Source organism: Penicillium crustosum (assembly GCF_028827405.1).
Source record: "Penicillium crustosum strain IBT 35664 chromosome Unknown utg000005l_segment0_segment0, whole genome shotgun sequence".
NCBI classification, from domain to species: Eukaryota; Fungi; Ascomycota; class Eurotiomycetes; order Eurotiales; family Aspergillaceae; genus Penicillium; species Penicillium crustosum.
In genome coordinates this window covers 3,052,359-3,078,186 of record NW_026623126.1, presented here as the reverse complement: position 1 = coordinate 3,078,186, position 25,828 = coordinate 3,052,359, and the positions used below count along the sequence as shown (strand labels likewise).

The 25,828-nt window shown below is 46.3% G+C and overlaps 11 protein-coding genes across 11 annotated transcripts, besides 3 other annotated features; 5 read left to right on the top strand and 6 right to left on the bottom strand.

Annotated features, from left to right (window-relative positions):
- Window positions 1-886: 886 nt before the first annotated feature.
- Window positions 887-1,487, top strand: N7487_011836 (mannoprotein; the record flags this gene model as incomplete). Its single annotated transcript, XM_056879566.1, has 2 exons — window positions 887-1,225; window positions 1,299-1,487. 2 exons carry the CDS (start codon window positions 887-889, stop codon window positions 1,485-1,487), a joined length of 528 nt encoding a protein of 175 aa, XP_056724885.1.
- A 779-nt stretch (window positions 1,488-2,266) lies between these two features.
- N7487_011835 (uncharacterized protein) lies at window positions 2,267-2,839 on the bottom strand (the record flags this gene model as incomplete). The annotated part of the gene is made up of 1 exon (XM_056879565.1): window positions 2,267-2,839. One exon carries the CDS (start codon window positions 2,837-2,839, stop codon window positions 2,267-2,269), a length of 573 nt encoding a protein of 190 aa, XP_056724884.1.
- Window positions 2,840-4,510: 1,671 nt separating this feature from the next.
- Window positions 4,511-6,361, top strand: N7487_011834 (uncharacterized protein; the record flags this gene model as incomplete). The annotated part of the gene is made up of 3 exons (XM_056879564.1): window positions 4,511-4,894; window positions 5,032-5,397; window positions 5,486-6,361. 3 exons carry the CDS (start codon window positions 4,511-4,513, stop codon window positions 6,359-6,361), a joined length of 1,626 nt encoding a protein of 541 aa, XP_056724883.1.
- Window positions 6,362-6,948: 587 nt separating this feature from the next.
- N7487_011833 (OPT family oligopeptide transporter) lies at window positions 6,949-9,655 on the bottom strand (the record flags this gene model as incomplete). Its single annotated transcript, XM_056879563.1, has 7 exons — window positions 6,949-7,287; window positions 7,348-7,637; window positions 7,696-7,873; window positions 7,934-8,479; window positions 8,538-8,654; window positions 8,754-9,314; window positions 9,368-9,655. The coding sequence occupies 7 exons, from the start codon at window positions 9,653-9,655 to the stop codon at window positions 6,949-6,951; spliced, it is 2,319 nt and encodes a 772-aa protein (XP_056724882.1).
- Window positions 9,656-11,105: 1,450 nt separating this feature from the next.
- Window positions 11,106-11,965, top strand: N7487_011832 (glutathione S-transferase family protein; the record flags this gene model as incomplete). The annotated part of the gene is made up of 3 exons (XM_056879562.1): window positions 11,106-11,283; window positions 11,334-11,567; window positions 11,643-11,965. 3 exons carry the CDS (start codon window positions 11,106-11,108, stop codon window positions 11,963-11,965), a joined length of 735 nt encoding a protein of 244 aa, XP_056724881.1.
- A 1,095-nt stretch (window positions 11,966-13,060) lies between these two features.
- Window positions 13,061-13,987, top strand: N7487_011831 (bZIP transcription factor; the record flags this gene model as incomplete). The annotated part of the gene is made up of 2 exons (XM_056879561.1): window positions 13,061-13,202; window positions 13,257-13,987. 2 exons carry the CDS (start codon window positions 13,061-13,063, stop codon window positions 13,985-13,987), a joined length of 873 nt encoding a protein of 290 aa, XP_056724880.1.
- Window positions 13,988-14,162: 175 nt separating this feature from the next.
- N7487_011830 (putative short chain dehydrogenase/reductase) lies at window positions 14,163-15,305 on the bottom strand (the record flags this gene model as incomplete). Its single annotated transcript, XM_056879560.1, has 5 exons — window positions 14,163-14,439; window positions 14,494-14,934; window positions 14,993-15,058; window positions 15,108-15,156; window positions 15,215-15,305. 5 exons carry the CDS (start codon window positions 15,303-15,305, stop codon window positions 14,163-14,165), a joined length of 924 nt encoding a protein of 307 aa, XP_056724879.1.
- Window positions 15,306-16,328: 1,023 nt separating this feature from the next.
- N7487_011829 (alpha/beta hydrolase) lies at window positions 16,329-17,375 on the bottom strand (the record flags this gene model as incomplete). Its single annotated transcript, XM_056879559.1, has 1 exon — window positions 16,329-17,375. The coding sequence occupies one exon, from the start codon at window positions 17,373-17,375 to the stop codon at window positions 16,329-16,331; it is 1,047 nt and encodes a 348-aa protein (XP_056724878.1).
- A 903-nt stretch (window positions 17,376-18,278) lies between these two features.
- Window positions 18,279-20,001, bottom strand: N7487_011828 (FAD-binding oxidoreductase; the record flags this gene model as incomplete). The annotated part of the gene is made up of 6 exons (XM_056879558.1): window positions 18,279-18,559; window positions 18,625-18,839; window positions 18,891-19,324; window positions 19,385-19,771; window positions 19,793-19,852; window positions 19,900-20,001. 6 exons carry the CDS (start codon window positions 19,999-20,001, stop codon window positions 18,279-18,281), a joined length of 1,479 nt encoding a protein of 492 aa, XP_056724877.1.
- Window positions 20,002-20,619: 618 nt separating this feature from the next.
- Window positions 20,620-21,593, top strand: N7487_011827 (DUF3425 domain-containing protein; the record flags this gene model as incomplete). Its single annotated transcript, XM_056879557.1, has 2 exons — window positions 20,620-20,773; window positions 20,830-21,593. 2 exons carry the CDS (start codon window positions 20,620-20,622, stop codon window positions 21,591-21,593), a joined length of 918 nt encoding a protein of 305 aa, XP_056724876.1.
- Window positions 21,594-22,079: 486 nt separating this feature from the next.
- On the bottom strand, window positions 22,080-23,114 carry N7487_011826 (aldo/keto reductase; the record flags this gene model as incomplete). Its single annotated transcript, XM_056879556.1, has 1 exon — window positions 22,080-23,114. The coding sequence occupies one exon, from the start codon at window positions 23,112-23,114 to the stop codon at window positions 22,080-22,082; it is 1,035 nt and encodes a 344-aa protein (XP_056724875.1).
- A 1,072-nt stretch (window positions 23,115-24,186) lies between these two features.
- Window positions 24,187-24,321: a sequence feature (Protein overlapping with rRNA (N7487_011825, KAJ5394184.1) was converted to a misc_feature.).
- Window positions 24,322-24,375: 54 nt separating this feature from the next.
- Window positions 24,376-24,529: a sequence feature (Protein overlapping with rRNA (N7487_011825, KAJ5394184.1) was converted to a misc_feature.).
- Window positions 24,530-24,591: 62 nt separating this feature from the next.
- Window positions 24,592-24,713: a sequence feature (Protein overlapping with rRNA (N7487_011825, KAJ5394184.1) was converted to a misc_feature.).
- Between the last annotated feature and the right edge of the window lie 1,115 nt (window positions 24,714-25,828).

Sequence of the window (25,828 nt, the reverse complement as noted above, 5' to 3'; positions counted from 1 at the left end):
GTCTGGTTTGGTTAGACCGGTCGTGGTCATTGTTCTTTTCCTTTCGATGTCGCAGTGTAAAATCCAATTTTCAGATTCCAGATCTGAGAGAGCATATCACTGGGATTGCGATCTCGCGGTAGTCACATTGCATAACTTCAGCTCTCATATTTTCACCCCTTGCGTAGCCCATGTAAGGCGGAAAGATCGCGTCGCACAATATGTGCCTAGGTGGCTAGTACGGAGCACGTAACACAGGAATAGTTAGCCGCTTATGAGGCATCTATCCTTGAGAACAAAAAACTATAACCATCTGATGTATTCGGCCTAATATGATGTTAGGGATATTACATGTAAAAGCACACCGACATTTGGTGGGGGTATCTTTTTGATTCTCTTTTAGATGAATTGGAAGGCAGTAAAAAGCAAACCCCGCATAGAGGAACCTGTTGTATAAAACGAGGGAGTTACAGGCCAGGGGGCCGAATGCGTTGGTAGAGTGCTTGGTGTAAAGTAAATATGCCTCGACACGTCCATATCTCGATGTCTGGTTTGCCTGCCTCCAATCTAGCATTCATCTACCTTGTTTTTGTCTGTAGAGAATCAATCCTTCTTCTCTCCAAATTCCTCTCATGTTATATTGCGATGATGCATGCATTTCAGCAAGATATAAGTATCGATAGATCTCCCGGGGGAATACAATAAATGTAACCCCGGGAGCAACATTCCTCCCTATAGGATCTCAGTCAGCCATCACCTCCACCAGCATTCCCTTCAGCTGTATACGTAGAACTCCATCAATGCTCACAAGTATTTAAATTGTCGTATCTGCTCTAGCTTTCTTTGTTCCACTCTACTCCATCATCACCTCCGCTTCAAGTCCATCCTTCTCAACATCTCCACCATCATGTTGTGGACTAAAGTCAACATGCTCCTTGTGAGCGGCCTCTGTGCACTGTCACAGGTTTCAGGCGCGGCAAATGTTGCACAGCATATTGAATACATGGATGCCATGACCGGGAAGATCGGAGCTGCGAGAGACTCCCTCAATAACTATAGTGGAGGTATCCCATCCGCCCTTGGTGTTGCCAGATCCCTGATGATTGCGCAAACCTACACTCGAAATGCTCGCGAGAAACTAGCGGAAGAGGATAAAATGACACCCGAAGAAGGCGACCGGTACTATGATTCTTATTCGCAAATGGTCCCTGTTCTGCTCGATGCTATCCACTCCGCTCAACACAAGGTGTGTTTCCCGCGGTTCCCCAAACTGCTAATCTTTGATTGGAAATGCTCATACTTATTGGACATTCATGTAGGCCCCCCTTTTCAAAAATTCCGGATTGGGTCCCGAAGCTCGTACATATCTGGGCAATCTGCACAACGAAAAGAGACTTTTTGAGTCCCAAGTCAAGGCCAAGGTCCCAGAGGAAACCTTTCGCAAGGCTCAGCCTTCCGTTGATGAGATCAGCACTGCATTCGACGAGGCAGATCGGGCATTCCAGTGATTGGCGTTAGGAGGGATAAACTAGGTTAGGCCTCAATGGTGAACTTTGCTTTCAAGTTTCTCTCCGATCGATTATCCCCATACTGTTGTATTCTCTACGGTGTTTGTCAATTAATTGCCCCTTCTTACACCCACATTAATTACAGAGTCATTCTACCTAACCATGCCATACACTGGAGAGTCCGTCTAAATCTAAATCCCTAAGCATCCATCAATCAATTGGTGGACTCTAGTATGAAAAATAATACTTTCAAGGCTCCTCTTCCTTTCCTCTTCCCTAGAACATATATTATTCAGGGTAGCCATATTTCGTTTTTCTTCGTAATATAATATCGACGGTAACACTGCCGCTTTTTACTATCGGGCGGGCTCCCTAGTGAGTTAGTCACCTAAGTGACCGGGCCAGGCGGAGCTGTGATATACATAAATGGCCCAACCATCCTGTGAAAATATCATTCAACCTTGAAATTAACCATATCCTACTTCGCGCTGAACGATATCTCTAGGGCTCTTAAAATGCACCATCTATTGTATCAAGTTCAAACTTACTTTGCGGTCCTTGCAGAACTTACAATTATTAGCAAGCGTCTTATCTATGTTGTAGAAGATGGAAGAAATATGTTCTCAGTATCTTTATTGGCAAATTTATCCCAAAGACCAACAATTGTATATAAATCCTGCACAAAGACACTAAAATAAAAAAAAGTCAACGCAAGAGAAACAATAGAAGAAAAAAACAAGGGACAAATCCGAGAGTGAAAAAGACCGAAGAATGGATAACTAGTGTCCACGTCGATGTCCATGAACCGGGCATTCATCGTCAGGTCCCGGTCCATAGTCCTCAACACGATTGTGTGGATAGCAGTGCATGAAATGGTTGTAGGTCCCCCGTTCGAGCAGTCTCTTGCGTTCAAGTCTAAGCATCAGGTAACAAGCCCAGAGTTGGCAGCTCTGTAGTGGGATCTTCTCAGCCTCGATCTCGACAATGTCTCTGTCTAGTCTATCAATCTTACCCAGAAACTCTGTGTGTTCGACAGACCGGCTATCAAATCTCATGTTAGGTTCGATAGAAAATGTGCGATCACCCCTACACCCAGTGCTATGGAACCGGGTGCAACGCTCAGAACCTGCACGTTTCATAGAAATCATCCAATGAATGGTGACACCGTCAGACGCCGGATAACAAATTTGAACGTAAAGTTCATACTCGTCGCGGTCCCTTCGTCTTTCACGAGGTGTGCTGTGTGTGTGTCCCTGGGGAATGATGGCTAGCTCTCGACTAGACTGGGGACGGACGACTAATTCTCGACTAGAGTGGGGATTCATGGTTATACCTAGTCCTCGGTTAGACATGGCTGCGATATGGAAGGTTGCTAGGGATTGATGCCTGTAAAATTATGTGAGTAGAGTTCTAGGGTAATGGAAGGAGTATATTGATGATGGTTTGAGTGTGAAGATTGTCTGCTGTGATCATTGAGTTTATTCCGAGCGAGACTTCATCATTTTTATAGGCATCCTCGAGTCCATCGAGTTGTGGTTTTACAATGGGTCTGTAGAAATCCTTTGTTAAGTGCAGATTAGCAAAGCCTTTAATCTTCATTGTCCGAATTCTTTTACAAAGGCTTGCTATGATGTCTTTGATTAGCCTAAAATAGCTAACATTATATCTTCCAAATCAGATGATGTCGTGTCTTCATTGTTAAAAGGGTTGAAGGAATCTCTTTCTTACGACATAGAAAAAAATCAAAACAGTTAACAATGACAAAATTTTGGAACACATCATTGTCACAAAGAAGGCATATGTATTATGTTGGCTCTAAGAAAAAGGGTCGATAGGGTTTGGTGGGGGTAACACTTCGAGGGCATAGAAATATTATCTGCGTGCTTCTGAAAATAGTGCATAGGTCAACGATCGTGATGTTTTATAGATCTAGGTTCGGTCTGGGTGAGCGTTGTACTAGAGAGTTTAAAGCGCCAGCCTTCCCTTGGTGATCATCGAGTCCTGATCAAAGTTAGGTAAAGTCGGAAAGTCCGCCAAACTTCAGATTGAATAAGGAAATTCAAGGTATCTACACTAGGCGCATGCAAGAAATACAAGTTTCGCGTCCGCGTTACTACTGTTATTAAGACTCTCGAAGGTATTTTTTCATGGGAGACACCACCGCATCAACATCGAATGCTGATTTTGACACACCAAATAAACGTCATCTTCAGTATCGAATGGTTCTTTCAAAGCTTTGATTACTGCTTGGGGCCATTTAGGCAAAAAATCCCCTCCTACAGGGTAGCTCTTTTCCTTCGGGGGTGTTATGTTCAATACAATGATATACCACGGCTGGCAGTTACATAGAATTCCCTGGGAGTACATGGCGTTGCGCTACCTCAACCTAGGTATGCCGAGTACAGGGCCCCACAGGCCTGTTCCTCTCGGTGACGGCATCATCGGTTACGATCAAGGCATCACTGGTAGCCCGAGCGGGAGCAGGAACACTGAAAGAAGACCGGGAGTGTAAGCCGTATATACTATTCTTGTTCCCCTTGGCTGAACCATTTGGTTCATTGGCCAAGAGTTCTAAATCTTGAACAGCCGACGCGGGTGGAGTGTCATATATCAGTCTAGGACACTTCCCTTCTTCATCAAGCAAAGGCATTTTCATTTCTCAGTGCCCATCGGGGCATTGAGAATTGTGGGTAATTAATTTGGATGGCCAGAGTAAACCAGGTGGGATGTACGGAATAGCGGGGGAGGGCAAGCGTTGGTTGTAAGTCAGAGGGAATGCGATGTTATGGGTTTGGCAGGAGATCAGTCGAAGGTAATAATTCTTGTCAATATACCCTCTTCTTGAATGTCTTGTTTTTCGATCATTGACTGGACATGGACATGGCAAAGGTGAGAAACCTGACACGAAACAATGCCTAAGCGCCAACCCCTCTTAGCATCATCCGCAAACCTCGCCCAAACGTTCCAAATCCCCCAACTCCAAGTTTCCACCGTCTCAACTTCTTCAATTATCGTCACACAAAATGAGCGGATTTGAGGTTGGCGGGGTCGTTCTAGATGCCCTTCCACTCATTATCACCGCGGTTGATAAATATAAAGCGACCGCGGGTATCCTCAAGAATTTCCGACACAAAGAATCACACATTCAGAAACTAATTCAGGCCCTCGAGAATCAGAAGTTTTGTGTTGAGAGTGAGCTGGTCATTGTCTGGAATGGGGCCTTTAGCAAGGAAGACTTTGCACCCATTCCTCCAACCTCCAACGATTTCAAAAGTCTAATGGTTGCGCTGGCCATTCAGAAACACCTAGGTCCCGGGTATCAGCACTTTATTGCGGCTCTTTCACGATGCGAGGAAGCATTAGTCGAAATAGCGACACACCTTCACGGTTTAGCATCAGATGGACAGGTATGGGCTTTGAAGGAGTTCGTTGACAGCATCTCTGACTCTCATGTAGGGTCTTTCTGTGCTTATTCAAGCTAACCCACCTCAGCCGAATGAGTCTTACGAGTTCACATAAAAGATCAAGTTCGCTTTGAAGAAAGACGACTTGGAGAGACACGTCAAAGGTCTCTAGAACGCAACCAATAATTTGTCACGAATCAGAGAATACAGTCGCTTACGAACCCCGGTCACTCTTCAATCCACTTCCTCGGCAGCAAATAAAATCATGTCTTCCTTCGATGCGATCCGAAGCCATGCGCCCCCCCCTCCCCCGACTGTACACCACAATATCAACCGCTTACGCAGAAACATGTCACCCGGAACATGAGGCACATCTTTTCCTCCAAATTAGAGCCACGTCACTGTTTGCCAAAGGCCCAGAGCCGACAAAGTCACCCGTGACTTTTACAATATCGTTTGACCAGGTTGGCCCCGATGATAGATGTACCCCATCCTGGGCCACTAAAGTAAAATCATAGAAGGAGACATATTCACTCCTCAGTCTAGGTAAGCGTGCTTGCCTCAATATAAGTCTAGGTGAGCATTTCTGACCAGGGAAACAGCGATGTCATTCTACCTACTCGAGGTGTCACTACGATCATCCGAAGCTTGTCGACTAACCCTCGTCGCGTATCCTATCGACTTGACGCCCAAATACATCAACACAGCAGGTCAACTACTTTGACCAACTCTTCTAGCTCTAGTCAACAACCTTCTCCGCCACAGGTCATCCAGGATCTATGCCTGCATATTTCCAAGGGAATGGAGCTACAGGATTTACATTTGTCCAAGGATGGACAGCTCTGTTACCACCAAAGCCCTGAGTGCACAGTTAGGACACAACTTGGCACAATGGCCAGCACTATTCATTCCCGGGACGAGCTTCTTCAGGCTACATCTACCATAAAGCTGTATTCCAACTCGAGAATTGCTTTATCCTTCAAGATAGCCTCATGGATACTGCAGTTAAATGACACGAAATGGTACCGTCGCCCTATAACCAGCGACATGATCTACCTCTTATGCGAGAATTCGGGAACACCAGGATCAGAGCATCGCCCCTTTATCAGCCGTAAGTTTACTACCTGTTTGGAGGAATCATCCGCCCTCAGCGCCAAACGAGCAATGCTTGAACTCGGTATCATATTGCTGGAGCTATGGAAGAACCAGACATTTACCTCATACGCTACTCAATCCCGGAACCCATATCAAACCCTGGGAGCTCGGTATGACCTGGCGCGTAATTGGCTGGATGCCAATATGAACGAAATTCTTCCGATTTACTACGATGTAGTTACCAGATGCATTGAGTGCACATTTGCAACTAGCGGTGCAGGCTATAAATGGGGTGACACGGGGTTCCGGAAATCAGTTTGTGACTACGTCGTCAAACCACTTGGGAAACTGGTACACCCGAGTCTCGGTGAATAGAAACTTGATATATGCATACAAATAGAATATTCATATTGGATATATTCTTGCTATGGAAAAAGGCCATTCTGCTTGTGAATCACTCCGTAATTTTCACTTCGGTGGACAGGGATAGGCAACACCTATCATCGAGGCCGGCTCGAAACAAAACTCGCTCATCCGAGGAGAATAAATCCCATCTGAGAATAACCTGAAATAGCCCGAAAATAATTGCTATGAGTTGATTCAGATGTGGGGCGGATGCCCAGCTAACTTCGATCCTATGGTTGATGCAGGCGGTGCACCCCTTTGAGTATCAAGAACATTGCGGGTCAGACAAAAATCCCCCCCTGTCTACTCTAGAGACATCTTTGCTTTTTCTATGGCCCAGCTGCAGAATGATGTCCTACACCTTGAAAGAATGTACGATGTACGATGGACGTGGTACAGATCCACGTGGATCCTAGGGACCTTAAATTATTACGTCATTGTTCTACCTCGCCTGGGCAATGTGGCGATATACCCTACGATCCGTAACAGCGCCATGCAAACTCCCGGGACAAGTTTTCTCGCCAGATTCAAATTCATTATCCTTCAAATCACTTCTCCTACTCTGCCACAGGACACCAATCATAGTTTCCATCCACGTTGTTTCCCCACCACGAGGGGAATGGGTGCGAAGTTCCACCAGCACCGAAAACAGCAAACGAGAGGACGAAGAGAACCGTCAGACTGGCGCCATCAAAGGCTCCCGTAATCAGGTATGAGTATTCACTGAAAACCCGGGGTTTGTAGTTTCGGAGATAATACTGCACGTAGAAGCCAGCGGTGATCCAGGTGAAGATGACGCAGGTCTGACTTTGGTTGTAGGGAATAAAACCAGCGTATTGGATGTACTGTGGTAGATTGATTTCCGCAACGTCAAAGCTTCCAATTTTGGGCACAAACTAAAGGTCAAACTGCCATTAGCTTCAAGTGTATTCAGGAAGGGCCGTGGGATTACTTACGTGATAAATGATACGGTGAATAACCACAGCAGCGGCGCCAACGGCCAAACCAATAGGTACTGCCCCGTATGGGGTCCCAACCTTGTAGATATAGGGAGCCAGGGCCCATGATGCGGCATTGGTGTTATAAGATTGGATACCTGCACCACTCCAGGAGGAGTTTCCATTTCCATCGGTGAGAAGCTCTCGATTGCTTGACACAATAGAGATCATAATGGCGTAGTTGATGAAGCCACCAAGAATTGTACCATATATCTGTGTTATGAACATCACACGTGGAGGGATTTTAACTAAGATATAAGTTAAGGACATAACTCTTGTAACCAAAACAACGACGGGGAAACTCACGGTATTCGCCCATCTTCAGATCCGAGGAAAGGTTAACCGCATTTGCAATCACGTTATGCGACCAAGCAGCGAAGTACATGTTACCGACCGGGCGTCCAGGAAGGATGAGCCCAGCCAGCATCTTTGACAAATTGTTGGTAGCAATACCATTTCCGTACCGAGAAAGGAGGATGATACTCTATACCACGGCCACAGTCAGCGTCGTTGGATGAAGATTAGTGTCTAAGACTACACTCACAAAGGGGGCGATAATGCATCCTATTATCAGTGAGATAACGTATGCCCAGGGCGACAAGGTGATATTCTCTTTCACGGTCACAATGATACCGAGAATAAAGCTCACAACAAGTACGGCGATATACCACCACCATGGAGCCTCTTTATAATGCTTGGCCATATGAGAATGGTGTCGATCATCATATATACCCACTCTCGCACTTTTATAAGCCCGCATAATATCCTTGCCCCAAAAAAGGATGCAATGAACGATTAGGGCACCCATTGCTGCGTTGGCCATAAACATCGCGAATGCGAACGATCCAGTAAGCCTCGGCAATCCGTTTTCAAACAGGGCGGCCTCATCGAGGACACCACCGGGGAAAACGGTTTCGATAGGGTATGCGGTGCCGTTGTTCATAAGCATTTTCGTTGACATGAAGGGAAGCTCTCGCGAATTCCAGCCATTGCCATAATAGATACCTATCATAATGATGAAACAAGAAAAGAGTCCAGCGGCCTGATGAATCTGGAGTTTGAGAGGGAGCGAAGTTTGGAAAGATGTGAGCTGGTTATGTTAGACAACTTGCCAGATAAATGTGTAGGGGGGGGTAGCCATCTCTCACATATTGCCAATCAAAAGAAAATGAGAATAGGCCAAGACCCTGATTGTTCGTGGATCCACCAAAGATATTGTTGAGTATGGCACCAGTTTCACCGGTGGCCTTTTGTGCAGCAAGACACTATAATAAAGCCTGAAGTCAATAACTTTTATTCGATGAAATTCCCCGAATCAGACCGTTTCATCTGGTCGCATCAACACAAAATTGAATATGACGTACCGGAATAGAAACAGAGTTCAGCCACGGGAAGATATAGGCAGGAATGATCTCGTATATCGACATTCCGGTGAATGCATACCAGAAATACCGAAGGGGTTTCGAGTTTTTGACCTCCTGCCAATGAAGTCCCTGGATAGTCTTGACGGTAGGTAGATTACTCCAGTAGACGGCCTCGGGGTGCCAGACAGCAATAGGACGCAGAATTCCGCAGATTCCATATCCAAACAGGCCGATAGAGATCATACTCAAGATCACAGTAACCGCGCTAATGGGGAGATCATAGAATAGATCCTGTGCTGCAAAGACCTGTGAGGTAGATGAAGCATTTGAGGCTGAGGTAGCAGTGATGGAACAGATTGCGTGCTCTTTCAGACTCCATTCCCCGTTATTAAAGAATTTGGCCACCGTGATCCACAGAGGTAGCTTTCCTTGATTACCCTTCGCTCTCCAGCGAGCTTCCAATTTATCGCCACGGGGAAGGAATTTAGCCCAGCCATTGCCGACAAAGTAGGCGATGAGCACGATGAAGGTCCCTTGAATCGTGACAGAGGTCGGTTTGAACTATGTATTGAGTTATTAGTATTGATCCGGATGATAGATGGATTGGAAGTTACCGAGTAAATCTGGTTCATCACAGCTTGGAAACAAGCAAGACCGGAGGCAAGTAAAATACTCCGAAATGTTAAGGAATTGTCAAAGTCATCTCGAAGAAACAGCATATGAAGAGCCACATCAGCACCAGTAACGATAATTGCACTCGAATCGCCGAGGTCATTTTCATGGATTGAGTGCTCATCTTTGGTAGCGAGGACAGTAGCAGGGGTCTTTTCACCGATGGCTTCCTGGCTCACCACCGAGATGTCACTGGTCTCTGTAGGTGACTCAGGCATACTTGGGGGCATGTATCATGTATATGATGCTCTGTTCCAAAACGCTGGGGTATTGCTGTAAAGTTGATCGCCAAGTTCTTTTTCCTAGGACATGCGGACATTCTTATAATCCAATTTTGGAGAAAATACAATCTTATCGGAACGCTGGAACGACTGTTTTATGATACCATGCAGCCCTAAAATGAGCCAGGGCGCTTGAGGCGACAGAACATTGTTTTGTCTCACACCACAATATAAAATAATCAAGCACTGCTATGTTTTTAAGAAAACCCGATTTGGCCCTGATGGTAACATTTCCCCTAAGATGTTAACATACTAGCCCTAGAGAGCTCGGACCCTTTATTTTCTATTGGGTTCTTTAACACCCGCATAATGTTGCAAATGTTAAGAGTCTTCTCAGGGCTCGGTATTTGTCATAATATCTGTCAAATATTACCACTATCGAAGCAGAATACAAAAGGCATACCTTATCTCATTGAGCGTCTTGCGTATGCAGAGCGACTTGGCGCTCTCTAGATAAGGGACAAGGACAAGGTTAAGAGTAAGGTCTGCCCACTTGAAGGTAGGCCGTTGATGCTAATTTGCCCAAAGTTTGGCACTAGACTATCGCGTCCCTTGTCCGAACTCCGTGTTCTTTTAGCCAATGCACGTCAAGCCAAACCCAGATTACGTGGGAAAACCCCTGCTTTGATCAGCTGGTAGCCACTTGGCAATCGGAATTCCGACGGAACACCCACGCTAGAATCGCCTCTCCGTAGCTAGCGTTGCATTTTCCCGCTTTCGTCCGGGCACGTGCGGAGATTGAATGTTCGTCCTGCCTTCTTTTTATTTTGCTTTGATTTTTCGGCTCTCAGCCGGGGCCCTATGCATTTGGTACAACAGGAAAATCATCATCCGTTGGTTTCTCTTTCGCTCTCTTCATCTCCCCCTCGTTCCTTCTCTCCGGTTTGTCCCCGAGCCAATAGTACCTCGTTTTCTCCCTCAGTCGACTGGTAGTTTTAATCCCGGCTCTCTCTCTCTCTCTCTGAATGTAATTGGAATGAATTTCACGTGGGGCCCTGTCAAATTCACAGTCAAATAATGAGAAGGGCTATAAACATATTTCTTATTTGGTCAATTTATCAAACCAAACATGTGTTCCCGAATTAATTAATCATATAGGCTAAATACATTTAGCTTTGATCAAGGGTCCACGGATCCTGCTAAGCACTAGACCAACCGTTTAGGTTACATTTGGCGAAACTCTGAAACACAGCGGAGAGCAAGGCTTTTCTGCCTAAGGCAAATAAATATACAACACGTGCCTGATAAGAAGCCACCTTTGACAACTAGCAATTATTTGAATACCTTCATTTCACTTCGAGTTTGCCGCAAAATGACTAGCTTGTATACAGAGATAACCCCAGCAGCGGTCAGGAATGCCAAGGTATTGGCCTCATAGTCGTCGTATCGCTTTTCCTAAATGTTGACTATGGAATCAGGGCTTACACCTTATCACCTGCTTGACTCCCAACGGGAAAAAGTCCAAATTCTTCTTGAGGAGTTGAAGAATATTTACGGACTAGAATGGACAACTTCTTTGATAGATATCGACACCGATGAGCAGAAGAAACCATGGTTTCTAATGCTCAACCCCAATGGTAGATTAGTCCAGAGCGTGGGATTATGTGATTGCTTACCTGATTCATAGGGAAAATCCCCGTGCTCATTGACAACACCGGACAAGAGCCTTTCCCCATCATAGAGTCATCAGCGGAGCTACTCTATCTTGTCGAGACAGTAGATAAAGACCATCACTTCAGCTTTTCCGACGCCAAGGAGCAGTCCCAGATGATGCAATGGGTTGTCTTCTGGCATGCTTCGGGTCAGCCTAATCAAGGTCAACTGAACCACTTTGGAAGATTTGCTTCTGAACGGATACCTTGTGAGTAGATATGTACACCGTATATTTATACAGCCCGTGGGGAGCAAGCATTCCATTAATTAATTGATACTACAGATGCCATCGAGAGATTCAAGGCCGAGACCCTCCGAGTTTACAACGTACTTGAGCTACATCTTTCCGGGCGCCTGACTAGTCAGCCTCGACAATACCTTGCTGGAAATGGTCTTGGCAAATTTAGTATTGCTGATATTAATGCATATCCCTGGGTCCGGGGGTGGAAACGTAGCAAAATTTCAGAAGAGGAGATGGACAGTTACCCCCATGTGAAGGAATGGATAGGTCGGATTGAATCCAGACCAGGTGTACAGAGGGGGACGGGTGACATTTATGATGAGGATGTTCACCCTGAATTACTCATTAGTACTGCGAATGAATAGGTGAATTAAGTGTCTAAGTAGCCTAGTTTGGTATGAAACAAAGTATGGTTTAAAGAACGGTCTTCCCAGACCTGCTTCTCCAGGGGCCAATGATATTTGCAATTTAAGCACATAATGATAGTTATGCATATCTTAAAACAAAGTTTCCAGCGGTCGCAGGGCTTCCATTGTGGGTCTATTATACTCCCAGCCATCGTTCCCAATAGCCTGTGTTCGTATATCTTCGAGTTCAACATAAGCACCAAATCAGCGACTTGTTTGCCTATATAACTACCCTCAATATCTTCTGCGGATAATCAAATAGGGCACAACATGTTTAAGTTCTTTTCTCGGTGGTCTAGTTCCTCTCCATATATATTTGCACGAAAGGTTTGCTAGTCGAATATGTATATATATTGCCGTCGCCCTAAATAACAGGAATACGAAAGTTGTCAGATCGTCATCGTGTTCTATGGTGTCTATGGCTCTAACTAGAATCGGATTGAATTCCCTCGCTGTAGCTTCGTAAAACCTCTAGCGACTTAGCAGCATATCATACCTGCTACAGCGCTAAGTCATGGTATATTCAGTGGTATATCCAATGGAACTGCCACGAGGAAGCACATGGTATTTCTAACATGATGGTGGTTTCTGATTTTCCCTGAATTCCTAAAGATACCTTAATATTGGATGCTACACATGATCTAGTGGCTGAAAGGTCGGTTGGGTCCATCAGTAGGGTAAGATATAAGGGTCGTAACAATAATTAATGCTTGTTTTAACCTTTGAATACATACTGCATCCGATCGGTCTATCCTGGTTTAAGACAGAAGTGATATAGAATAGAAGGGGACAGTTCGGTTGAATCAGGCAATCTCGAGCACCCTCGTGGCTGGTGTGGCAACATACGCGTTCCAAAACCACGGAAGGGATTGACCGATCCAATGGTTGGTCAATCTAGTCCAAATTAGGTTAGGACATATAAGCAACTTGCATTAGCGTACTTTAATTTTATCTAAGCCAATAACATTTAGGCTTGGCATAAGCACCCTGCATTTTTAAAGAGCATGTCGCCGCCATGATCGCCCAGCACATCCATTCTCCATATCATCAAATATGGCGTCCGACAGTCAACGAATTGAACTGATCCGAATGTCACAACAGGAAGCTATCCGGAAACCAGAGGATGATTGGACTGGTATTATAGACCGGACCGAACGGAGAAAGTTACAGAATCGTCTCAACCAAAGAACATATCGTACGCTTCCTCCTTCCTCCGATCGCACTATATCATAACCGCTGACATGACCAGGGATGCGACGTCAGAACCGAAACACAGATGGCAAAGGGCACCCCCACAGCAACGAAGCCGTAGTTGTACCATCTAGCTCCACTCCTATTCGGGTCGACCGAGGTGAAACGGGATTTACCTGCACTATTGCACCGCCACAAGTGTACTCATTGATGCGTCAATTCGAGTCTTTAGCCCTGGAAAGCTTCATTCGCAACTCCCCCGACATCGACCACCTCCTCTCCCTCCCTAGGCTAAATATCCAGCGTGCAATCATAGAGAACACACGCTCGATTGGAATGACAATGGAGTGGATGCAAGATGATGATGCTATCTCCATTTTCAACACTCCAATACCTAGCTTCTCGGTGTCAGCAATACCCCCGAGTCTTCGGCCAACAGAATCCCAACAGCGCATCCCTCACCACCCCTGGCTAGATTTCTTCCCTTTTCACAATATGCGTGACAATCTGATAGCCCTTCAAGAGGTTATCGATGATGAGGATTTGTGTCATGATTTGATGGCATTCTGGGATACGAGAAACACAGGGGCTACTTTGTTAGTGTGGGGTCCTTCATGGGATCCAGAAAACTGGGAAGTCACGCCGGCTTTCCTATTGAAGTGGGGATTTCTGCTTAAAGGTTGTGAAGAGTTAGTGATGAATACTAATCGGTGGAGAGCAAAGAGGGGCGAGAAGCCGTTCGATTGGAAAACAACATTAGCTTTGATATACCGATCGCCTAGTGAATAGGCGACTATACCCCTGAAACGCTTGGACCCAGCAAGCATGTTTCGTTTCTTCAGTGGCCCTGAAGTTTTACATACTTCGATATTGTTCAAATCAAGTTGCTGGTATCGACTGTATGCAATTTATTTGACCTAGACAGTTTTGGATTATCACCCTAGTTCCATTTGTCGTCACTTGTTCACGCAAACAAGCCCAGAGAGACAGGTGCCGATCTCATTTGATCTTCTTGCATCTCCTGGATCAGTGGATTCTGCGGGTAATCCTCCAAATCGAGATCAAGGTATCCATTATGAGCCCACTTTCTTCCTGAAACAAACAACGAATGCCCGTTAATGTTGACGTCGCTGAGGATCCTCAAGAGGCATTGACCTGCATCTTCCGCCTTTGCAAACTCAACTCCCACGTTGGATACATGGTTGAAAACTTCTTCCGATAGAATATTCGTTTTCACATACCTGGTGCTTTGTTAGCAATAGAAGTATGTGGTAGTGAACGAGATTGAAGCTCACCATGGAGAGATTATGTTGACCCGACTGCCGTAGAAATGGGCGGTCCTTCTCAACGAGTGCATAATTCCACGCGCGGCCCATTTGCTCGCACTGTACTGAGGGCCCCGTGGGCAGTCCAGGAAAGCTGCACCAGATCCGATCAAAACCAAAGAACAATCCTCTTGTTTTTGTGATGCTTCCGTGCCATTCTGCCGAATGAAATAATGTGCGGCTAACTTGGCCGTATAGAGAGTACCCCTGATGTTGACGTCAATGACGCTCAAATTGGGCTCTTCTGGCTCCTGATCGTCACCAGAGTACAAAAATACTTCGTCCTCGCGATAAATACCCGCGTTGGCTATGACATGGGAAATCCTCCCCGTGGGAGAGAAGAGGGTGGCTTGGCGAAAGAGGTTAATTTGATCACTCCACTTGGTGACATCGCAGCGAATGAATTTAGTCCTTTTGAGACGATACGTGAGCGTGAAGCGCAGATATGAGCATTCGACTATGTACATACCCAGAGAGTTCTTCTTCCAACTTGCTTCCTTTTTCAACGTCAGCGTCAGCGATGCAGACTTTAACGCTAATTATGTTGTTAGCTAACGCTTCGTTTCTCTGACACCGTCTCATACTCTGCGGCAACCAGAGCCCGAACATAGGCTTCTCCCAAACCGTTGGCACCTGTTTTCTAATCAGTATATGTTCCATGTTCAATAGAAAGTTGCAATAAACGACATACCTCCAGTTACAATTGCCGTTTTCCCCTTGAGGTTCTCCACATTGATTGGCTTGTTGCAATCAACAGGTCCTGCGTGTGTGTATTGTTGCATTGTGCCGATAGTTTGAATGTATATTGATAGATACCGAAGTTGGAAATGTTGGGAATCGGGAAGATTTTATAACCTCGAGGTTTCACATATTGTTTCTTTGGCCATCAGATATGAGCACACAAGTCCGGTTCCAATGCAAGTTGCTTACATCCCAGGTTCAACACTCGGACCCCGCTATGCACTCTGATTCGCCAAGTCGCTGTGTTTTTCGCATTCAAACTGCTGGAAAGAAAAGTGGACCTGTCCGGAAAGATCCACATAAACACCCCACTAAGTCCAGATTCAGTTAGGAAGTGTAAGCATAATCTCCAGCCCCTTGCGAAGTCGAGGAGCACATGTTGCCCGAATAAAACATATTTCGAACCAATTTGAAGGCAGCTTCGTCATTCAAGAGCGAAAGGGTCGAGGCCTATCATGAGACTCTCTGTATGGCCTGAGAGGACGGATGCCCATATCGGTATATACCAATAGCTGGGAACCAACTATCCGCACTCGCACTGGAGGACCGAGACTGACCCCGATCGGCTGAAGTAGTATCGTCATACCTGACCTGTCCGTAGAGGATGATTATGGAGCACAATCAAGATGACAAACTGAGAGGCAGATGCCGTCACTGAGGCAATTACTACGCTGCAGAATGCCAAAACTGAGCACAGCTTTCCGACTAGCCTTTGCGGAAAGCGAAGGGCCTACAATAGATTGTTTCAGCATTTCATTGGTGCTGATTGTAATTGAGTCTAAATTTCTGTCCAAGACAGTGCATTTATCCCGAGTTTTTTTACGGTAGGGTAAAGGAGAGAAGAAAAATTTGTATGGAATACAAATAAATAGAAGCTAACTAGATATCAAATACCATCCTGCTTTCCCCTCTTCCAATATACAACCCACATTCTCCCTGACTTACTACCGCCAACTGAATTGCCTCAACAAACAGAATTCACCAAAACAGGCCCTAGTTACACCAATCAGTGAGAGTGAGAGGAGTAGTTTAGATCTTTCAGCTCGGGTTTCCACTCACTCACTCTAGGTGAGACTAATTTGGAAGAAGTGAGTGAATTTAGCGAATGGAATCAGGTCCACACGGTCATAAAGGTCAGTGTGACCAGCGCGAGGAACCCAAAACAGCTCCTTCGGCTCACCCGCGCGGGCATAAGCATTTTCACTGAACTCGCGCGAGTGTGCCTGGTCACCGGAGACGAAAAGCATTGGACGAGGCGAGATTGTTTCGATATCGTTGAATGGGTAAAAGTTCATGAACTTCGTGTTGGTCGAAAGCGTCGGGTGCGTCGTAAGATTCGCAGTCGTGCCCTTAGGCGTGAATTCACCACGGTAGGTACGATAGTAGTCATAGAACTCACGGTCCACCGCAGTCGAATTCACTGTGAGTACATTCGGAGTCCCGCCCGTGACCTCAATTCTGCCACCCTCCGCCTCGATCCAGCGCTGCCGAGCCGCCCCAGCGATGATCTCCTTGCGCGCAGCGACGCTTTGCGCCTTCCGTAGTCCGTCCCTGTTGACAGCGCCCATATCATACATTGTCGATGTTGCGATGGCTTTGATGCGCGGGTCGATCTTCGCTGCACTGATCAGGAAGGAGCCGCTGCCACAGATACCGAGACCCCCAATTCGCTCGCGATCCACGTTGGTGAGATTCTGCGAACCAAGGTAGTCGACTGCTGCGCTGAATGCATCGGCGTACAGTTCGGCGGACACAGCATTCCGCGGTCTACCCTGGCTCCCACCCCAGAATGGCATGTCAATTGACACCGTAACGAAACCCTGTTCGGCCAATTTTGTGGCATAAAGGTTCGCGCTCTGCTCCTTCACTGCACCCATTGGGTGGCCGACGATAACGGCCGGGGCGGAGACACTGCGGTCGAGATTATTGGGGGTGAAGAGGTTACCCGCGATAATTGTCTGGTACTGGCTTGCGAAAGCGATCTTGTGAATCGTCACATTATCACTGCGGTAGAAATTGTCTGCTCCGTATGACATGTTCTGTGCCATGGCTGACATGGTATTAGCCATTTCCATGCCAAATGTGGCAACGCTGTTTCCAACGATCTTCATGTTGTTGCTGTTTGCTATTCAAGTCTGTGCCAGAGAAGAGGAAAATGTTTGAGTATGGAATATTTCCAGCTAGGACGTGACGTGCCTATGCTTTTATATTTCACGCGGACTGGTACATTGTGACCTTCGGGGGAAAACCAAGACAGGCCTCGTCATGCCAAGAGACATCATTGGTGATGCCTGGGGTGATTTCATCTGAGAATCTAGTTAGATAGAAATAGGAATAATTAAACCTTCCAATGTATATCTGCAGTTTTGGCCAAAATGCGGTGCCACATCCAGTCTTATCTCCGGTGCTTACAGTGGGTATGCCAATTATCATTCCCACCTTGAAATGGTTGCGTGGTTGTGCCCTTGGGTGAAGATAGATTTGAAGATTAGTGGAGAAATGCCAAGTATCTCACTAATGCAAGTTGCTTATGTTCCTTTCTAACCCTAGCGAATCAGGGCTCACCACTAGGTGACGATCATTCTAAGCCCCCTTGTCTTGGCGACTTTCTACAGCCATTATGTCAATAATCTAAGTTGCTCAAGAAAGCACCACTCCACTTGGAAGATTTATCTACGGGCTTGCTCACAAATCCTGACGACCAAGGATAAGCGCGATCAATGAAGTACGTATAAGAGGAGCACTGGTTATCTTGATCCTCGAGGTTGGTCCAACCTTGATAAAAACCAAGATGCATTCTGGTTATAACAACTATCCCGATTGTTTCCGGAACTAGTGCATCTACTAAACGTCAATAATCACTGCGGCAATGTTTGGTTGAAACGACCGATTCTACCTCCGTAGAAAATTTTCGGCTGCCTTTCATTTTCATCGGCCGCTATCTTATTTCGGTCACTGTCAGAATCTGTCTTTTATGGGCCAAATATGTACTCTTCAGGTACGCCCCCATTGATCTAAAGCAGTTTGACAAATCCACTCCATAGACCCTTGGAGGTGAAAATTCCACGAGGATCCACCGCCTTCTGGATCTCCTTGAGTCTTTGGAAGTTCTCTTCACCATAACCGGGGAACACCGAGCTGGCTTGCTGGGCCGATGCGTAGTTGATATATTTATACCGGTTCGCCACACCCAGATCCTGGGCCGCCGACTCAATCCTGCGAATGGCATTTGCGGTCATCTTGTTAACTGCTGCATCATCGGCTGCATCCGACCAGGCTGTGGAGAGCAAAATAACTAGAGAACGTGTTAGTAGTCATATTAGAAAACCTTCCCGAACTAGACGTTTTATAAATACATACTAAAGAGAGGTTCGTCACGCTCGAGATCAATACCAAGAGCATTACCGCCTCTTTGCTTCATGGCCGCGATGGCAGTCCTTTGCATCGGATAGCTAATGAAATTGGTCCTTATGCCGGGCACGGCCTTGATAGCTTCCACCTCCTGTCGGAATATCTCGAGACCTTGTGAGAGCAGGGGGCGGGATGGCGCCACGGTCAAGGTAGCGAATAAGTTTCTGTCACATAAGAATGAATGAATAAACAAAAGGTTAAAGATAAGCCCTTACCGAGTTGTACCCATTGAAATAGAGCCATTCGACACACTGCTCATGGATCGTATGCTCGTAGACCTGCTCAATGTAGGGATCTGGTCAATTTCGCGGAAGACCGGCGGGTTCTCAATTGGCTTCGCGTAGCGCTGAGTGCCCATCAATGTGAAGTCTTCACTGCCTGAGGAGTAGCCATAGTATAGATCATAGCCCATGTCGACGTCATTGGTGAGATCTCTATCTGTGAATAAGTCGTAGATCTTGTCCAGTACTTGCTCGGTTTGATTTGGAGAGTAGGATGTCTGTCCGGTGAAGACGGGGCCTTGGGCAAATGTGCGGACCGTGAAGGCCGTAACAATGGCGAAGTTATTGCCTCCTCCCCGAAGAGCGAAATAAAGATCCTTATTATGAGTCTCGGAGGCGGTAGTAATCGTACCATTGGCGAGGACGACCTAGAAATAACAACTTTAGCAATGAATCCATTGTTCGGGTTGCTGTAGATCAAAACGCACCTCATATTCGAAAACGTTATCCAACGCCCATCCGTACTTGTTTGAGAATGGGGATGTTCCTCCACCGAGTGTGAATCCACCAAGACCCACACTGGCGACTCTCCCACCAACATAGGACAAATTGTGAGATTCCAGAGCCTGATACGCTTGGATGCTAGTTGCACCACCACCAATACGTGCCTTGGTGCCATTATCCAGGACCTCAACCTGTGTCAAGAGGTCTAGATCCACAGTAACACCCCCCACAGAATTGGAATCTCCCGCATTCCGAGAGTGGCCGCCACCCTTTACTGAAAAGTAGCACCAGTGATCAACGAGGACGTTCAATAATTTGGCTACATCGGAGGCATTGCTCGGCTCAATGCGACAGGATGGGTGAACCTCCTGCTGTTTCGCATCTCAGATCACGAAATTATCGTCAGGAGGGTAGTGGACCGCAGATCCGAAGATTGTGGAGAGTTGGGCACACTACAGATAGTTAAAATCGGAAGACGAAGAACTTTTGACAAACATACTGCTTGCTGACAGTTTGCAGAGGGTGTTGTAGTGGGTTTGATAGTTTCTCCTGCGTTTGCCACAGCAAGGAGAGAAACCAACCAAGCAGTAGTTTGCAGCATTGGAACGCGGCACACGTGAAGATAAAACAAGGGACTTGCGGTAACCAGAAAAGCTTTGTGGCTTTATGTTCTATACAATCGATCAGGGGAGACCTGAGTCTTTATATATCATTTTTTGCTCAAACAAAAGATCTTCACAACCAAGAATGATAACGTCGGCCAAGTCAAGAGCCGGTGCAATTATTGATGCCGGCGGAATCCGAGGTAAACCTCATCCGATGCCAAGGTGATATGCATATTTATCGCAATGTTATCACCTGGAAAATTGAAAGGGGCACCACTCTGTGCAAGGGCATAATATAGCAGCGCCGTAGCCTGAAGGTGCTGACAATGTACACATGGATCCATGGATGTCCACGGGCAAACTTCGGATATATACTATTCCTAATATGGATAAGCGTAATGCAGGTTGATGACAAAGTGGGGTTAGTGGATGTATATAATTGGTTCAACCATGTGGGGCAGTTCCAGGGTTTCCGTACATTTGTAATTTAGGTATTCTACCCGGGCCTTTGGCTTTCTTCACTCTTCACGCTATCCCTACTTCTTACGGCATCCCTTTACTAGTGTCCCCAGCTTCCTGTCATCAAGGCGCATACGGAGCACGACATTGCAGAAATGAAGCGGTCCATGGAGCAACCCTCTAAAAAGCGGATCGCTTTACGGCCGTTCTCCGAGCGCCTCTCCGCATGGCCGGAAGAGGATTGGTCGGGTATAACTGACCCAAAAACACGCCGAAGACTGCAAAATCGCCTAAATCAAAGAGCTCGACGTAAGTATCATTCCCACCCTATAGGATAGCAAGTATCTAATTAACCCTGCATACAGGTCTACAGAACAAAGAATCGGGAAAGCCCTCTGAAGACAGAAATAACCAACATGACGTCAACTCTCCAACTGCTAAGCAAATTGCAGTGACACGGCAGACAAATAAACAAACATCAGCAACACATATCACAACGGACGTAACCTCACTCATTTCCTTGGAGGAAATCGAGAATGTGCACATTCTACACTCACATTCAACAGCGACAAAAGCTACGATGCAACGTTTAGAGATGGCGGCGCGCCAACATCAGATGTTGGGGTCTCCACGCACCGATCTTCTACTCCACCTTATTCAGTTCAATTTCACCAGAGCACTCATGGAAAACACAATGATCTTGGGTCTCACGTCGGATCAGCTACACGACGATGCCATTTCGCAATTTAATAGCATTGGCCCGTGGCAATATGACTATGAGAACTACCTTCCGCCCAGTCTACAGCCCACCCAGATTCAACGGTCTCTCCCACATCACCCCTGGTTAGACCTGCTTCCTATCCCCCGCCTGAGGGATAATTTGATCCTAGCTGGGGACTTCGAGGAGGAAACCCAGCTGTGCATCGATATGAAGGGGGGTGAAAATGCGCGATCGGGAAGAACTGGTATTATTGTTTGGAGCGACCCCTGGGATCCAGCGGGGTGGGAGGTTACGGAGTCTTTTGCTCGTGCTTGGGGCTGGGTTATTAAAGACTGTCATGACTTGGCACGTTCTACAAACCGGTGGCGGGCGATGCGGAATGAAAGGCCCCTGTTTCGTATGAGCTGATCTGGGGGATGTGTACGGAGTACCTGTCTGATATTTAACTGAATAATTATGGATCCGAGAAGACTGGCGCTAATTGTCGATCAATGCAGTTTGATGACATGTGTGGGGACAAATGGAGGGACCAGAGCGTACAACATAGGGGTCGACAGGTTTCTATGACGTAGTAATTCATGGGTAATACCCGCAACGCCACCTTGGCTAAAAACTAGAAGATGGTGGAGGAAATGCGGGAATCAACTTCCGCATATCATCGTGGGCATTATATAAAAACGGGCTTCCATTCGTCTTGTATTTCAATGAGTTCCTTTGATTCTTAACAAGGTAATACGACAACCTCGTACTAAAATGAATGTGAGCTGGGATACTCCGTTCGATCAAACACTAGCTACCAACAAGTCTCGGGCCTGCCCCCCCAAATTAATACACAATACACTAGACTAGCTTGGAATAACACGACGTCCCCCCATAAGCCCAATAATACACATCTCAGTTGTGGCCAATCACCTTTTTAGGCTCATATAGGTCATCAATGCTCTTTAATTCTTCGGGGGTAAGCTCGAAGGAAATAGCACGCACTGCTTCATCAACTCTCTCCTTCTTACTCATACCCAGAATTGGAGCTGTGATGAAGGGCTTGGATAAGGACCACGCAATTGCCACAGTTGCCATGGATACACCATGTTGCTTGGCAATCTTCTCGACCTGTTCATTGACATTTTTGTCCGCCTCTGTAGTGGACTGGCCAAGGAAACCTTGACCCTGCCCCTCCCCGCGCGTAGTAGTAGAGAAGTCACGCCAGGGCCGGGCCAAGAAACCCATGGCAACGGGGCTCCAGGGGATGCCACCCATTCCGAATTTGGCACAAGCAGGGTACATCTCCTGTTCCTCTTCTCGGTAGATGGCATTGTGAAGGTTCTGCATTGAGATGAACTCAGTCCAGCCATGAATGCGGGCGGTATACTGGTACTCAAGGAGCTGATGGGCCCACATAGACGAAGCGCCAATATACCTCACCTTTCCAGACTTGACGACATCATGAAGGGCTTCCATCGTTTCCTTAACCGGTGTTCTGGGATCGAAGCGATGAATTTGTAGCAAGTCGACGTAGGGTAGGTCTAGCCTCTTCAGACTTGCATCGATACTCTCGAAGATATGTTTTCGGCTCAAACCGTATTGATTAACGTATCCAGAGTTGTCCTTTTCATCATCCGTCATCGCCATCGGTTGTTCGACACCGCGGCCGACGGGTGCCCACAGTTTGGTTGCGATGACGAGGTTCTCACGGCGCCAATTGTATTTCTTGATTGCCTTGCCTAGGATTTCCTCGGAGAGACCGCTGGAATAGGCATTTGCTGTGTCGAAGAAGTTGAGACCGGACTCATAGCAGTGATTAAGTACGGGAAGTGCTTCTTCTTCCGGAATTGACCACTTGAAACGACCGTTTGGATTTCCAAAACTCATGCACCCCACGCCAATCGGGGCGATACGAAGGCCACTAGTACCGAGTTGCACGTATTTCATGTTGGTCTGTTCAAGGAGAGTGGGGTGAAAAGAAAGATTGTTCGGTTTGGTGTCCCCATCCCTGGGGACTAAGCAGGGTTTTGTACCTTTTGGACGGAGTTAATGGATAAACAACCTCTCTAACTCCTTGTGGGCGGAGTTAGTAGATAAGCAGTCTCTCTAACTCATCGGGAAAGCTTGAAATGAAATCGCGCTAGACGCTTCATGCGACATGATGACAGATCGCACCTCATTGGTCACATTTTCAATTTAGTGGAGCCTGAGTGATTGTTGGTGCTAAATGTATCCAGTCACATTGCAGTGAGGTAGATGTGCGAGGGCATATGTCATGATTTCAGAAAAGCATTTGATACTCAATTCGCTTGGAGGGACCAGTGAGCCACCTCCTAAGGCCCTGACAGTCCAATTAAATAAGCCTTCTATGGACAATCGAGTGCGTGTTGAGAAGACACCGTCCCTCGAAGTCAAAATACGCATCCGTCTGTGTAAAGATCAAGCACACGGGTTAAGGATTCCAAACTTTATGTTGTCTAAAAGGTTCATGGGCCATATCGTAGGACCTAGATTCCCAGAAAGGGTATGTTTTTTTGAGTTGTTGGCGCGAGAGATGTGAGATGTCATCGGAGCTATAGATAATCCAATGGAGCGGGATACAAGGCCCCGGAATGTTGCCTCTCTCGCCTACATTTCACCAATTGATCCTATACGTATGATTGATTTTATGTCATATTCCTCTAGTACGATATGGTGTGAAGCATGTAAGCAATACCTACCAGCACAACTGCTTTGCAGCCGGCAACTTTGAACCCAATTTCTCGCTGATCAACGACTAGAGCTCCGCAAAGTCCATAAAGCCCATAGCCCAGCCCAACCCGCAAATGGGCTGGACTTTGAGCCCTACCTTTGGGCCCACCGGTGGGCTATGGGCCTAAATACACTACTGCGGGTTAATAGACCCCATCCTCGGGCGAACCCAGCCCCACAGCTCCACAGCGGAGAGTGAGTCCAGCCCATACGCCATTACATAGCGATTTTCCGGGCTCCATCTCCACTTCCAGCCCTAAGACCTTAATCAATTGCATGCATCTACGACAGATTCAAAGGCACCTTGCCTAGCGCCGTCACGTTTGCCTAGGACGCGCGCAACAGTGTGCTTTCCAGTTTCAAGGAGGGCAGCCGCGATGAGCGATCCAATGATGCCCCCAGCCTAACGGTATTTGTTAGTGTTGTTGTACGTGGTGTTATTGAGGTGTTTACTTACGCCAATAATGGCGAGTTTCTCGAAGGCGTTCTTGAAGCTGACGGGCTGCTCTTTGGCATACTTGGGAATTTTAGTTTCGGTTATTGTTGAGAAATATATCAAGTCGCAATTGTGGTCGAAGTGGTCGAGGTTTTGTGTAGCTGGTGTGGACTTGCTTGTGATTGTCTGATATAATTTTCGTATATGATTCACTCTCACTTATAGCCTGGTACATACGACCATAGGGTGTGGAAAACAGGGCTTCCCGTCCGCTCAGCCGTACTTAAGCCACACGCCGGTGAGTTAGTAGTTGGGTGGGTGACCACCAGCGAATCCTCACTGTTGTATGTTTTTCTCATTTTTTATTGCTTTTTATGTTTGAAGTTAGCGTTCCGCAAGGCCCATTCGTTTGGCGCCCATAAGGCCCCATCAAAGCCCATTAAGGGGTGGTTTACCTAGCACCTTATAATCGCTGTATTCTAACCTTCTATTTATTATATAAGTAAGGTTTGGATTTTTGGAATTTATAGTACTGATGGCTATATAAATATATATTTCAAATTTGAATAAAATCCAATCAGGAGAGGTCGAGATGCTGCGGGAAAAAAAAATGGATATTAATATTAACACTCGATATATATATCTAGGATCTAGACGGGATGGGAGTACTACTACTTTCTAGGTGAACTTCTATAATTTATAAATTATCTATAGAACGCGCTTTCTAGCGTTTTTAAACGTGATATAGAGAGACAACTAGTAACTGATTATAAATAAGTTAAACTAATAAAATATTACCTTTAGTATAAGGCTTAGAAACGGGGGTAAAACGAAGGGTAATTTTGAGATCCCAAAAAGGGGGTTCAACTCCTGAATTCTCGGCATATTTGTACTGTTTGGGGCCTACTTCGGGGCCCATTCCTCAGCGGGCTTCTCCTGGCTTATCGCCCACCGGTAGGCCGAAGGCAGAGCCCAAAGCCCAGCCCATTTGCGGATTGGGCTGGGCCAGGCTGTAGGCTTTGCAGAGCTCTATTTGAAGTTATGTCTATCATTTCCTCCTACGGAGTAGTTCTATTTGGTTTGTTCACAAGTCCCCCTTGCCGTCTTACTCCTCAGCCCCCTGGATGCTCTGAACACCACACCACTATCCTGCACGCCCCTGGACCGCTGACGTGTGCGGACGACTAAGTGTGCCACCGGGGCACAACCCTCTCATTGGTTAATATTGCTAGGCAGTATTTTAGATCCGCCCGTGGACTCTCACTTTATTATCGAAGGTTTTATGGAGTACATGGAATGGAGCTCTCTTTCACAGAATATGTTTTCTTTACCACCTTCGTATATACCTAAAAAAAAGTATCCAAAAGACCAATCAAAAAGACCAACAAAAAGATATAAGGCCGTATAAGCGGCCGACTATTCTTAGAATTACTATGTTGTATATTGAAAGTATATATGTATAAAAATAAAAGAG